Source organism: Salvia hispanica, chromosome 6, assembly GCF_029641045.1.
Source record: "Salvia hispanica isolate PSC_SH4W2 chromosome 6, Shi_PSC_v1, whole genome shotgun sequence".
NCBI lineage: Eukaryota > Viridiplantae > Streptophyta > Magnoliopsida > Lamiales > Lamiaceae > Salvia > Salvia hispanica.
In genome coordinates, this window is record NC_142697.1 from 283,394 (window position 1) to 298,232 (window position 14,839).

A 14,839-nucleotide genomic window follows, 5' to 3' on the forward strand; every position below is an offset into this window, starting at 1 on the left:
TTGGCTTGTTAGAATGTCCAAACATGTTTAAATTAGTTTAGAGCAGTTCAAGACTCACCTGAAGAAGTTTAAATTCGACTCGTTCTTGGGAAAAAAAAAAATCTTTTCTTTGACAAAAGCAAATGCATAATAAGTTTGATTTTTTTCTTCACTCCTAACTTTTACCTCAATCAACCAGGCTGCGAAAAATAGAAGAAAAAAACAGAAAAAAGGAAACAATTTTTCTATGTTTATCATTTTTGCAGATTGTGCATTCGGCCACCGTTCATCAGCCTCCAAAGTGCTGTCTTCGCCTCCTCTAGTGTCTCGACACTCTGCCCGCCTTCGAACGAGATTCTTTGAACGTTGAACTGTAAGATTTCAAATGAAAAATGGATCAAGAAACAGAATAAGAGGGAGCAATATAATATGACAGATCAAGAACGGTCTCCCACCTGGGCACCTTGTCGGACACGAATATCGACCCCCTTACTGTCTATCGATATGAAAGCCGCATCGTCTACCTCAGCTTCTTTGGATAAAAGCTCTCTCAAGGGCTTTGAGAAGATTGCATTTAGTTCCTAAGAAGAACAGAAATGACATAAGATACGTATTATGAGGTGAAAGTGGTGTAAACATTGCTTGCAAAAATACCTTTAGATTTTGTTCACCGCCATCGACAGCAATTTTATCTGGTCTAAGATCTTCATATTCTTTAACATCGACCCAAGCAACAGTTCCAAAGCCTCCAATAAAATATATATCACTGCCATGTCAAACTAATTCTGTTTAATCTCTTGCCAGCTCGACAGTTATTCTCCATACAACCGCACTACTCACAATATAGTCACTTTTGGATGTACACGGTACAAAAACGTGAAGCATGTTAGGACTACCAAGAGTCATCAACCTATATGGACATCTCTATATTACTATATACTGTACGATTTTTTTTGCATATGTCAACTGTGTTCATCAATGTAGAGGTAGAGATGTTATTTCAAGTTTGATGTGGAGGTCCCAATGCACAAAGATGTAGTGATAAGAGCTAACCTTATGTTTTGCATCCGAAAATAGTAGAAATTCCCCCACTGCTGAGAAGGTCCCTGTTGGTGTTTCTCCATGTATAGTTTGTGAGCCCATTCCTGGTAATCAAACAAGATATACCGTCATTTTCAGGAATATGCAAATCTTATCCTGAATGATAAGCCAATAATATTTTAAGATTCATCATCATATTCACCATATATGTTTGCCTCATGGGAGCCAACAAGTAATGAGCCTCATTTTTTAAGATTCTTATATTTTCCTTTTAAAAAAAGTGAAGTTTGAGAGAGATACCACCATTCATGTTTCTTTTTCAATATCAATACATAAAGCAGTGTTAAGCAAGAGTAAGGATCAGGTTCAATTGGAGAATGAGTTCACCTGTTGGTCCTCTGGGAGAGGGTACACGTCGCCAAAGATTGTCACCCGTGCATTTGACAAGCCACTCCATCCAGGTGTCTGATAATGTTTTTATCTCTTCAAAACCAGAGAAAAGAGATGCAGCAAAAAAAAAGTGATGATGAAAAATTAAACGTTCTAAAGGCTGCTAACCTGCACAACTAGTGTGCATTTTGGATGGCCTAGCAAGTTTCTCGTGTGTATAGCCAATGGGGAGAGCGAAAATATTGGATCTGCAGGAAAATTGTCAAAATGCTACTCAGAATACCCAAATTTGTCAAGTAGACAAGCAGCATATCACAGTTTCCAGAATTTTTGCCACTGTAAAACTCTTTCATTCTTCAGAGGATGTTGTGTCAAATTAATGAAGAATCTTAGTGATAACTAGCACTGAAGATTGATGGGCTGCTTGCTGGTAGTAAAATCAGGTCCTAGTTATCAGATAGCACGAGATTAAGAACATAAATCTTGTGAGATCACAGTAATTACTTATGAAGCAAGTGACAAAATCACTCTGAATTAGGGAGTGAAAGTCATTAGAAACATTCAACCATGTCTGTTCACCAAAGTGTTTCAAATAAAGTACTTTATGAAACCTATGTAAGTACATCTACAGTGGACAACTTGATATTTAGTCAGGAATTCATCTCTGGTTTTATAGCAATACAGAACGAATGAAAAATATTCCGATAAAAGTTACAAAAAGGGCATTCTTTTCTTCAAAAGATCAAACTGTCTGAAAAACATTACAATAGATAGATTTTCACTAGTGAAAATTGGAAATCACAGAATTTCAACTCCACATTCTGTCAAAGACGAGATCTAATAAAGACTTACGTCCCATAGGATCCGGCGCAAAATCTACGAGTGAGCCAAACGGATAACCTTCTCGGCGGTGGTGCATTTCAGACATCACTGTACACAGGTGGGCAAATCTAGCCTTCCCATATTTAAATCAAGCAAAGTGATACAGAGACGTGTCAAAGCCATGCTATTTAGCTAGTTCTATCGACACGTGCTAGAAAATATGGCACTGAAATTTTACCTGTTCCATCAAATTCCTGACAGCTAAGGGTGGTCTCGGTAAGCCGTGAGCAGAGGTGGCACTTTGCACCCCTCCAGATATAGGTGTCCTGAAAAGTCCAGCTCTTGTACCTCCCCCACTAGTAGTACTATGTGATCCCATAAGTGGTGTCGTCAAATTAATATCCGGTACACTAATTTGTTGGAGATCTGATGAATTACCCTTCAGGATATGAGAGAGGCCATCACAACATAGCCAAACAAGCCGTTTGTAATATCCGTTCACGGACTATATACAAGGAAAGATGTCTAATTCATGATGCCAAGGTAGCAAAAGCATGAGCACAGAAACAATAAACAGCCAAATTTGCATTACAGTTAAGCAGATAGCTTTGCTTTTAGTTTTTAGATTCTAGGGGTCATGAAATTGTCAGCCATGACATTAATCATTTGCGACATGAACTTACATTTTTAGGCAATAGATTTCATGCCATTAAGGCTCAAAGACTTTCCAACAAAAACTAATTTTCATGAATATGTACAGAGACACATTAACATGCTACATATGAAGAAAACTCTAAGCTTTTTATTATATTCATTATTATATCATATGCAATGAACTGTGGTGCAAATCTAGGATATGTAAATCAATTCAGAAGTGAAACCAAGATTGGATTATAACCAAAGCTCTGATCTTGTTGACTGTAAATTCAGTACATAGTGATTAGACAAGCAAAATAGAGTTTTATAAACATTCATCTATAGAAAGCAAGAATATTAAATTTTCCTTCTCAATTCAATAGTTGGAGACAAATTTAGGCTGAGCTCCCTAATATTCCTCACAACTAACGTAGCTAGTTATTTAGAAAGTAAATCAACCAAGAGTATTAGGTCACAAGCTTTCACAAACACAGTAAATCAAGTTAGAAAAACAGTAAATAAAAAATGATGGAAATACCTAAACCGAGAAAATAAAGATGCAAACTTTTCTTTTGTTTTGTTCTTACCAGAGATAAAGAGAGAGTTTCTTCTGGTACCAAACGCACGGCGCCATTATCGCTATCGTCTTCTCTGCCGTCTGCCACTTCCCGTCGCAGCGACTGGATTTTATTGTAACTGTAAGAGTTTCTCACAAAAGCGAAATTATTCCTGCTGGTTTTAGCAGCCAATGACCTTTCTGAAAAGCTCTTAATTTGCAAAGCGGAGCTCGAGAGTGCTTCCATGGCGAGAGATTCTGTTCTTCGGCTTTTGGAGGAGAGGTTTACTATATAATCCTAATTGGGCCCAGCCCATTAACAAACTATAGTAAATGGGCCAATGGTAATGGGTTCTAGATTTAATATGGGCCAATCTAATCCATATTAAGTGTATTAGAACAAACTAAGGGTGTCTCCGGTGGCGCCCCTCCCACTAGGATCTCCACTAGCTCTTCCCACTGCACTAGGACTTCCCACTCACTAGCCCTTCCCACAATTATTCAATTTACGGACTAAAATTTACGAAATTAAAATGTCGACACGGAATACGGGAAAATTCAAAAACTTCATTAAAAAAATTACATTATAGAGTTTAAAAAATAATAAAAATAAAAATAAAAATTTAATCGGGACGTCCGACCTTCGCCACAGTGGCGGACGTCCGGTCGGACGTCGTGCTGAGGGTGTCTCCAATGGCGGACGTCCCGGTAGGACGTCGCCGACGTCCTACCCGACGTTCGCCGTAGTGAAGGGGAAGGGCGCCCACGCCCGTCCCATGTCCTCGCCCCTCAACCCGACGTCCTACCTGACGTCCGCCACTATGGCGTGGGTAGGACGTCCCACCGAAAATTAATTTATTTTTTTTATAAAAAAAAATCTATAAATACGGCTCGTGTCGAAATTTTAATTCCGTAAATTTTAATTTTAATTGTGAATTTATTAATTTTATTGCGGGAAGTCCTAGTGCAATGGGAAGTCCTAGTGAAATGAAAAGTCCTAGTGATGACGTGGTATGAATTTTGTGTGGGAAGTCCTAGTGGAAGTCCTAGTGGGAAGGGCGTCACCGGAGACACCCTGAGGGGCGAGCCCATCGGATGGGCGTGGGCGCCCTTACCACCCACTACGATGGACGGCGACGCCCTACCGGGACGTCAGTGATTGGAGACACCCTACCATAAATACTTAAAACCCAAGTATAGAGGTGATTTAATAGTTTATGCTTTTAATCAATTCGTTACAAGCTGTCAGTCAACTTAAGGCTATTGTAACTGAGTAAAATTTTAGATAATTACAATGACCAATTAGAAAAAAACTGCCCTGAAATTATGACAAGTTTCAGATTGAAGGGATGCATTAATTAAAAGGGTACTTAAATTAATGATTAGTCACACTCAAGAAAAAAAAAACATTTATTTTATACAACAGAGACTCTATAACAGATATCCACCTATCTACTATGATAGACTAGTATCAATTATTCAAAAGAGAATGCATGGACTTTGATTATTCTTGACAACCACCACAATTTTCTTTAATTTCTTTCGCCATTGTTTGCTTACATCTCAAGATTTTTCAAACATTGGTATTGATGATTAATTTGGTAGCCTGTCATCCAGCTACACACCTAATCATAACATATTAGATTCTTCCATTTTCTTTGAAGAAAATGATCACAATTCATATTGATATGGAGTAGCTGAGTTTGAAGATGAAGTTATTTCCAATGATCCCATCTTCCAAATCATGGTTTCTGAGCTTTGTATTGGCTGTAATGGTGCTAGTAGTGACACTGTCACACCTCTTTGATCAAACCAAGAGATCACCCAACACAGTTAGTTATAATCCACATTTGCAGCCTAGGAAAGCTCCTTCAAAGGGGCCTAATGCACCACCAGTCTTGGCCTACTGGATCCTCGGGACGAGAGGCGAAAACGAGAGGGTGATGAGGCTGTTGAAGGCCATCTACCATCCAAGAAATCACTACCTTCTGCAGCTTGATTCATCTGCTTCTCATTATGAGAGGTTGGAGCTTTCTAGCTTGACTCAATCAGAAGTGGTGTTTGAACAATTTGGGAATGTTGATGTTGTTGGGAAGAGCTATGCTGTCAACCCAATGGCTGCATCAGGACTGGCTGCAGTGCTCCACGCGGCCGCCTTGCTCCTCAGGCTGCGCGACGATTGGGATTGGTTCGTGCCGTTGAGCACCTCAGACTACCCAATCTTGCCTCAAGATGGTAGAGTATTTTTTTATAATTTTGGAATAGGGCATATTACACACACTAGAAAGTAGAAACTAAGTAACTTTGCTGCAGATATTCTCTATGCTTTCAGTTTACTGCCTAAAGATGTCATTTTCATGGGATTCAGCAATGCCACTTCCTTCCAAAAGTAAGCACAACTCTCTCCCCCTCTCTTTGAAGGAGTACTATTTTCTTACTTGAATGAACTCTGCAGGAGGTATAGTGCTACCAAGATTGTAGTAGATCCAAGTCTATACCTCAAAAAGAAGGCTTCCATTTACTATACTAAAGAAACTAGAGAAAAGCCAGATGCATTTGAGTTATTTGGAGGTTTGATTTCATTTCATTTTCAGTTTAAAACTTGCAAGTACTACAAAACCATCCAAAATCAACCCTCTCACTCTCACTGCAGGTTCCCCATGGATGGTCCTAACAAGAGGCTTCTTGGAACATTGTGTGAATGGATTGGACAACCTTCCTAGGAAGCTACTAATGTACTTCAACAATGCTGTCTTCCCACTTGGGTCATACTTCCAAACTGTCCTATGCAACACTCCCCACTTCCAAAACACCATTCTGGTGAACAATGACTTAAGGCACACTCTCCATACTGATCTTTCAATTCTGCCCCCAGCTATCTTTGCCACACCATTCAGACAGGATGATCCCCGGATGCAAGAGATTGATGAGAAGCTGCTCAACCGCGGCCATGGAAGGTTTGTGCCGGGAAAATGGTGCAACCAAACAGGGCTACTGAATCAGAGTAGATTGAGTGATACAAGTGATCAAGATTTGTGTTCAATGTGGGGAGATATTGATGTTGTGCAACCAACAAATCAAGGGATTAAGCTGCAAGAATTCTTTTTGAGAGCTGTGGGAGAGAAGAATATGGCAAGTAGTCAGTGTAGAAGTTATGTTATGCATGAAGCAACAGAGGTTAAAATGTAACATAATGTTGGTTTTGAAATTGAGATTGAGAGCTAGTTCTATTTCTTAAAATAAGAGTATTAGAGCTGTCAAATATGATCCGGCCCAAATTCTAAATAAATCACTACATCACATGCTTACAAATCCAAAAACTATCAGATCGAATCAAGCCTGTCACATTCTCTACTGTATTCTCTCTACTATCATTTTTCTAAAACCCGTGCTTAAAAGAAGTGTCTCACATTTGATGGGATGGAGAGAGGTGGATGGCTAATATTCCTTGGAGCTAACTTATGGTAGATCATGCATCCATGAATAATTCATTTGTCACTCATAATATCACATGAACTAGATAAAATCACCATTTTATTCAACTTTATAGCCAACCAATTTGATGCTAAAAGAGGAACAATGAGTTGTAATCCACCAAGTTGTTCACCACATGTTTCATCCATACAAGAATTTTGCAATACATTGACAACTAGTGAGTGTAATGCAAAGCATTAAGATATTACTCCATATCAAACTAACTAAAGCATTCACATAATATCATCGAATGAAATATAAAGTGTTAGGCCAATACTCCAATTATACCAAAAATCCCAAATTAGTACACGAGATATTTTTTTGACAAGTAGCACATGACATTTGGTGGATCACATTTAACATGTGTGGAATTCATTGGCCTAAGGCAGTTAGTTTGGTACGTGTAATTATATCATTGCCACCAACAATTACCTAACTTCCCCAAAATAAGGGCACAATTTTTAGCTCACATTAAAAAATGACATAATGTGGTAAACTTATAGCCTTTTCAAGTTATTAACCACATGCTACAAAGTTGATATTCTCTCTTTGTTAGGTTCAAGTAAACATACAAGTGAAGCCCACTTATAACCATCGTTATTGTGTTATGCATATCGCCTAATATTATATCGTTATTTTTCACGTGCCAATATAAAGAGTTCTGAAACTTTAAATTTTCTTAACGGTGAATGTAAAGAAGACGTCCTTATGAGGAAGCACATTAACACAGATAAAATAGAAACCTATATAGCTTAAACTAAACTTTACCAAACCAAATGTGCTATATTTTGATAATATTATTGCTAATATATAAAAAGGTAAACTGCAAAAGACAATACTCCGCCAATCCTTACGAAAAAAAATCTAATCCTTATTAATATCCTGGCTCCACGTGTTAGGTTATAGACTATAGTTATGGTTAGCAAATAGCAACGCATTACTATTTAACTATTAAGTGGTCATAAACAACAAATATCTAACTTATAGTATAATAATATGATAAGTGGGACATACACAAATTATAACACTTTTAAATTGAACTATTGAATGTGACATGTATAATTTATAACCGTGAATAACTTGAGATGGAAAAGGAGGAATATTGTAACCACAAGCTAATAAATTATAATAGTAAATTTGATTCCATTTTTGAACATTATAGTATTAAAGTGAGTGATGACCTCTCAACTACTTATTGCATTTTTCAACCAAAATTACATTGTGTGGCCAATTCTTGTGCTACTATTTTGCCCCAATTTAATCCTTAATATTATTCACCACGCAACGTAATTTACATATCTCTTTATACTAGTGTTTTAAAAGTTATTTCTTCTATAAATAAAAATCACATGATATATTAATGGTAGTAATTACCTAAATAAATTCGGTATATATTTGACCTCGACATACTTTTACTACTACAATTTGTTACACGCATTTTAGCAATACAAGTAATTATCCTTAATTGAATTAATTCTTAAAAGCATTTGGTTGATTGAAAAAGTTACTCCATACGAGTATGTGATAAATTGGAAATGACTTAAATTGTCAATTAATTACTGATATTTAAATATTAGTATGCACTCTTTGGAAAGCATCTTATTGTGAATTCGGATTCTAGAAATGATTTTTTACGTTGATGAATTTCATCAATCGCATAATATGGATCATACTCTTGTGTAACTAAAGTTTGTATTGTTAAAATTATGCAATATTTACTTGTAAAATGGAATGAGACGAATACTCGTAGTAATTAGTTGCACATCAAAATGATGGGATCCATTGGAATTAATCCTAAATAATTCAAGATTTAGTGTTGAAGAAGCAAAAAAAAAAAAGAAGCTTAAATAAAGTAATATTGTAATTTCCACCGGAAATTAAAAGTAAAATTAAAGGCAGCTAGCTCTCAGCCCATCCTTCTTCTAGCTGAGGCTGAGGCCGGCGCCGGTTGTGAGGCCGATCCAATTTGGATACGGCGGCTAGAATAATCTTGGCCGGCACGCCTGAGATCTCCTGCAAGCGCTTCAAAATCCTCCCCGTGAGTAGCGTTTTTGGGAGGGTGAGGCGCAGCCCTAGCCACATCGACGCCGCCAAGCACACCCGCAGCGGCACCCGATCGCTGCACGCTTTCAACGCTCTGCACGCCGCCCGTGCCGTTGCAGCCGATCTGTCCTCGATCCCTAGCTTACCGCACCACTTGTTGAAAACGCTCTCCGTTTTCGACCTCGTCCGGAAGGAGGAGGACGACGACGAGGAGGCGCCGGAGTATGCTTTGTTTGGCGGGGAAGTGGTGGACGATAGAGATCCGAGATCGTCGTCGTCACAGGAAGGACAGAGAGATTCCGCGCCTGCGCCTGCGCCGGTGATGAAATCGCCGGTGAAGCTCCTGCAATTGGAGCAGACGGTGCGGCGGACGTGGCGCGCGACGAGGAAGTTCGCGTCGTGGACTTTAACGTCGCAGCTCCGGCAGAGGAATGCGGCGTCGGAGGGGCAGAAGACGGCGGCGTGCGCATTGCAGAGCTCGCACAGGCGCTGCTTCATTTTTCAGAATTGAAATCGAACGGAGGATCTGTTGAGAGAGAGAGAGAGGAGATTGTTGGAATAGGGGATTGTGTGAATAAGCGATTCCGGAATCCGAAACTCAAGTGTTTGTGGGAGAGAGATAATGGGAGAATCACGTATTCTGATCAACGCGATTTAAAATCAAAGACTACCAAATACACCACATATATATAGGAATATAGTATAAGAATACGAATACGAATACGAATACGAATACGAATACGGCTACTCCAGTCCAATCACACGCATTAATATTAATGGTGTGGTGTGGGTGGAAGTGGAATTATTTAGTTGAGTTAAAACTGGAAAATGAAAGAAACCAAATCCCACCACATACAAACATGTGTTCTTATTTTACTCTCTCTCTTCTCTCTTGGATCTTTCCACCACACACACAAACCCATCACACCAACACACACATAATAATCTCTTCAATATTTCTTTTTCTTCATCCATCCCTGTCCACACAAACCTCGTTTCCCTCGAACACTCTTCCTAGTCATTTTCCTTTTCTTTTTCAATTTGCACTTTTATTTTTATTTTTATTTTTATAAACTAATAATAATAATAATATAGCTTTACAATGGGGTTTATCTACAGTCTAAACTATTTAAGTGAAGAAAAAATAACATGACCATTATTGTTGCATGGGAGTTCTGAGATTCACACACACCAACGTCATTCTGATTTTTCTATAATTTGAATAGAAAATAGTGCAACGACATCATATCTGTTATGGCATAGGAGCTAAATAATTTATACAATTGTAATTTAAAATGTGTACTCCTACAATACAACATACGGAGTAATAATTTTTAAATGTCAATTACTTATTATATTTTGACATTTATGTAATTATAAGTCACAAAACATTACTTTAATAAATTAACATTCATCCTGATTGAACTCAACCCCACATTCTTCAATTACAGATATTTTTCTCTCTTTTATTTTTATGTAAAATTATTGTGTTGAATAGGTAATGAGAAACGAAAATGGGGAAGAGAAATGAAATATTGGAGAGATGGGGTAGCAAAGTGTGAATAATGAAAGTTTGTAGAAAATATCTAGAGATTCTGCTTACAACGATGATGGAGTGGGCGACACGTGGCGCAAATGGGCCGTCTAATTCTATATGGTCTACGCAGGTTTATTGTCCTTTTGTTTCCATATCTACCCTCATAGACACTCACCAACTTTACCACTCGTCTAAATCCAATAAATATTTTATGTTGCTTTCTTCCCTTAATTAATTTTCAAGTAAAGAAAAAAGTGATTAAGATATTACAAAACATAATTACAGTAGTTTTTTTTTTTTGAATGACAAATCAAAATTCAGATATTTGTGTTGCGAAAAAATGAATTGGGATTTTTTTTATTAAGAGTGTTCATTTATTTTGATTTTATGTATTCTCATCCGATTATTTATTATATCTAATACTTGCAATTTGCCTCGATTTGATATTGTTCTTGCAGCTTGCACCGAAGCAATGATTTACGTGAATGTCACATTTGATAAATCAATAGAAAATACTCTTCAATTAAAAATATAAATTATTTTATCAAAATCAGTGCTTTTCTCTATATCAGCATATTGATAGAAAAAAGTATAATTTGCTTTTTCCTTTGCCTCCAATTCAAACATTTCTTTTCGACGTAACATATTTAAATTTGGCCTCAATAAAAAAGAAATATGAAGCATCTGACAACACATATTGATAGATCAAGAACTATATGAAATCACCCCTTTATTTATGGGATAATGAATGAAACTCATGGATTTAATGCTTCATTTTCTTTCTTATGCTGAACTACTTATGACAATGTACTTCTACAATTGCATCATAGATTTTATACGGATGAAGAAGAATCATGAAATTATATGGACAATTGCTAAGGTAGATAACTCATCTAGAAATGAAATTTCAATTCTAGATGATATTTTTGTTTTCTAGATGAGTTATCTACCCTATCAAACATGCGCCAAAAATATATATTAGTGTATTTTATAATGCTACTACTATGGACTACTTTTTTATTTATATCTAATAATTATTGTATATTTATGGAGGATATGAATAAATTTTAAAAGAGGCTTAAGCTCTTAATAAATTTAATGTTTTTCCTTTTATAAAATTTAAAATGTTTATATGGAGCACTTTTTTATTTATATCTAGATAGTTACAGTATATCACTGAAGGATATGAAAAATTATCGATGAGGCTTGAGCCCTCTGTAAACTTAATGTTTTCCCTTTTATAAAATTCAAAATATTACTATATGGAGTACTTTTTTTTTTAAAATCTCAAGATTACAATATATCTAGAGGATATGAATAAATTATGGAAGAGCCTTTGGCTTTTAATAAACTTAATATTTTTTCTTTTTATAAAATTTAAAATGCACTATTCAAAATTTATGTAAAATTTCTACTATTATTGATAGTATGATAGTAAATTATTTCAAAATACAGTTTCAACTTCCAAATAATATTTAAAAAGTATAATTTCTACTCAATTTTTTTCTACGTCTCTTTATAGTTTGTATTATCTCAAAATATGTCTCATGACAAAAATAGTTCAAACATTCAAAATTTAAATTTCAATGAAAAAAGGGGTTGAAAACGATGGGTTAGCAAATGCATGAAGCATCACATTCATTTTCATCGGACGAGATTAATTGCGTGAAATAATCAGCAAACTTTTATACTCTACCACCACTCCCTACAGTAAAACTGTTACGTGTCGGCTTCCCATTGGGCCATCACGCAACCACTAGAATCTCCACACCTTATTAATTTGTTGATCAGCCACGTGGCGAACAAGAGCGTGGTGCATGCTGGCGGCTTAAGGGAGTCCACGAAGCATTCTTGTGGTCGTTGGACACAGGATTTCTGTGACTTACTATTACTGATGTGTTGTATTGTCTCTATGCCTTGCAAATTATCTTTAAAAATCCGTTTGTCGGATCTGGAAATGATTAATTATTATACAGCTTTGATTAGACTATTCTTGCCTCTCATTTTGCGACGTAATTATGTTATTCATCATGTACTAATAATTACAGAATACAGCGAATATACGTGACCAAATTTTATATAATCAAAAATTAATTTATTTAAAAAAAAGATTTATTTATGCATTAAAGTATATAGATATATATAGTACTCCATGAAAACTGTATAATATTATGGTTATATATTTATAATTTGTGTCTAATTTTTTTTATTTTTTAGAACCATAAATGTAATTAGTGCATACTTTTATTCAAATTTTTAAAAAAAATGAGAAAGAAAATTCAAATATAAAAATAAAAAATGCGGTTAAAGGCTAATTAGTCTTTTTAATTTGTCCACCTACTATATTTATTATTTTAATATATAATTAATACATCAAATTATTAATATAGCCTTATTTTGGTTGTACAAAATTTGGTTATTTATCACCACTCTACGGAATAATCCACCGAGATTTAATCAGCATGTTATTATAGGTTAACCCACAATTTATTGGTAAACTAGTATCACCCACGTGCGATGTACGACCCATTTTTTTTTATTTAAAATTATTTTATACTGCAAAGTGATTTTATAAATTCATAAAAATATTATTATATGAAATCTGAAACTATAAATATATAAAATAGAAAACAATTATTAAAAAATATAAAATCAAACAAATAAAAAAAACACATATACTAAATGAGAAACAATATTATTATTTCAAGTTCTAAAATCATAAATTGCACACAAATCACATATCATTTAAATCACTTTTAGATCTATACTACAAAAAATCAAAATCACAAACACATTTCAATAAAAATAATGTATAAATATATATTAGAAGATAGTCAAATCGATCAAAATCATCAACAAAAATACAGTAAAATAGCATGGAATATACAATCGATATCAATATGCATGCATTTAGCCGAAAAAAAAACTAACTGGTTGTATACCCCGCATTGCCTACTACCCGTGTAGCTGCCAAATATTCAAAATATCGATTCCAAGGCCCATTACTATCTTTCCCGCCATGTCTCAAACCTACTCTTTAGTACTTATTGAATTTACCTTTTATTACTTCCACAATAATAAATATAGTATAAATGTATGTATATATGTTTATTCTAGCACTGTTGTATAAATGATATCGATATGATATACTAGTATAGTACTACGAAGAAAAATAGAAACTTTTATAATATAAATTGCTATATGTGATTTACCGCGAATGGTTAGGGACCAAAAAGCAACTGCAATAGCGGACAGAGGACGGACTAATCGATTTTTTTTATTTTTCTATTGCACATTGTGGGAAGATATTGTAGACCTTGCAGAGCCAACTTGATCGCATTAGCCTGCAAAAATGAATGAAACATTGTTGTGAACCCGAATCAACCATGCCACGATTGAATCATGGAAATGCAAAGGTAGAAACCAAAAATTCTTATGAAACCGCAATACTACGTAGAGGCGAACCACCTCCAATGACAGCATACCCTTCCTTGCTCTTGGGAGCTCTCAACGTTGAAATCAGTTGTGCCAAGACTTGTAGCAATGTGCAACAATGAACTATTACAAGAACTGAACAAATAGCTCCATAAATCAAGTCAAACACTACCAATAACAGCGATCAAAACAATCAAATGCATAAAAAGGGAATTCAGAAAAAAAATAATGAAATCAATAATCCCAACTAAATTACAAATCCAAGATCAAACCTTTCTAAAAAAGCAATCTTGTTCAACTACGGCTGATGAAATTAATAGGTTAGTGGATAAATGGCAATGAATGTCGTTAGTGGGTAGTTAATCATAAAAAAAATAAAAAGTCATGGTATTAATAAAATTTAATAATATAATAAATATATTAAAAAAATCTTTTTATATTATCAATGGCATTTATATAATTATTCTCAAAACTCTCCTTTTATATATTTATAATATATAGATAGATATGGAGTAAATCAGTACATTATATTAGTAGTATTAATTTACTGCTGATAATTTTTTGATTAAAAATACTTACTCTATTTGGATCAAAACCAGAACCAAATCCAAATTTAGTTTGGGGTTACTTTCTTCTGTTTTTTTGTTTTTTTTTAAAAAATTACTAGTACATTAATACTCCTGGTAACGTGACGGTGAATGAATTGATGAATGATGGTGATGAGAGATGATGATGAGGGTGGGGCATGGTAGTATGATACTACTGGTTGTAGCAGAGTAGAGTAGGGGTGCTTTATTGTGCAGACAATTGGGAGCCACAAATTCTCACCATGTAACAACATTTCTATATTTAAACCTTCCTCAACCACTCAATTACATTGCTATTTTGGAAAACAAAGCTGACTCAATTTCTTTCCACTGATATGA

General features: G+C 35.3%; 3 protein-coding genes across 3 annotated transcripts; 1 reads left to right on the plus strand and 2 right to left on the minus strand.

Annotated features, from left to right (window-relative positions):
- Positions 1-59: 59 nt before the first annotated feature.
- LOC125203861 (Pyridoxamine 5'-phosphate oxidase family protein) lies at positions 60-3,692 on the minus strand. The gene is made up of 9 exons (XM_048102362.2): positions 3,456-3,692; positions 2,471-2,671; positions 2,263-2,365; positions 1,579-1,658; positions 1,408-1,485; positions 1,033-1,124; positions 634-745; positions 435-560; positions 60-350 (listed from the first exon to the last, which is right to left on the minus strand). The coding sequence occupies exons 1-9, from the start codon at positions 3,669-3,671 to the stop codon at positions 234-236; spliced, it is 1,125 nt and encodes a 374-aa protein (XP_047958319.1). The 5' UTR covers positions 3,672-3,692; the 3' UTR covers positions 60-233.
- A 1,224-nt stretch (positions 3,693-4,916) lies between these two features.
- On the plus strand, positions 4,917-6,688 carry LOC125204759 (beta-glucuronosyltransferase GlcAT14A-like). Its single transcript, XM_048103487.2, has 4 exons — positions 4,917-5,659; positions 5,738-5,813; positions 5,880-5,995; positions 6,078-6,688. The coding sequence occupies exons 1-4, from the start codon at positions 5,134-5,136 to the stop codon at positions 6,611-6,613; spliced, it is 1,254 nt and encodes a 417-aa protein (XP_047959444.1). The 5' UTR covers positions 4,917-5,133; the 3' UTR covers positions 6,614-6,688.
- Positions 6,689-8,630: 1,942 nt separating this feature from the next.
- On the minus strand, positions 8,631-9,622 carry BBX32 (B-box 32). Its single transcript, XM_048107131.2, has one exon. The coding sequence runs from the start codon at positions 9,437-9,439 to the stop codon at positions 8,798-8,800; it is 642 nt and encodes a 213-aa protein (XP_047963088.1). The 5' UTR covers positions 9,440-9,622; the 3' UTR covers positions 8,631-8,797.
- Positions 9,623-14,839: the final 5,217 nt, after the last annotated feature.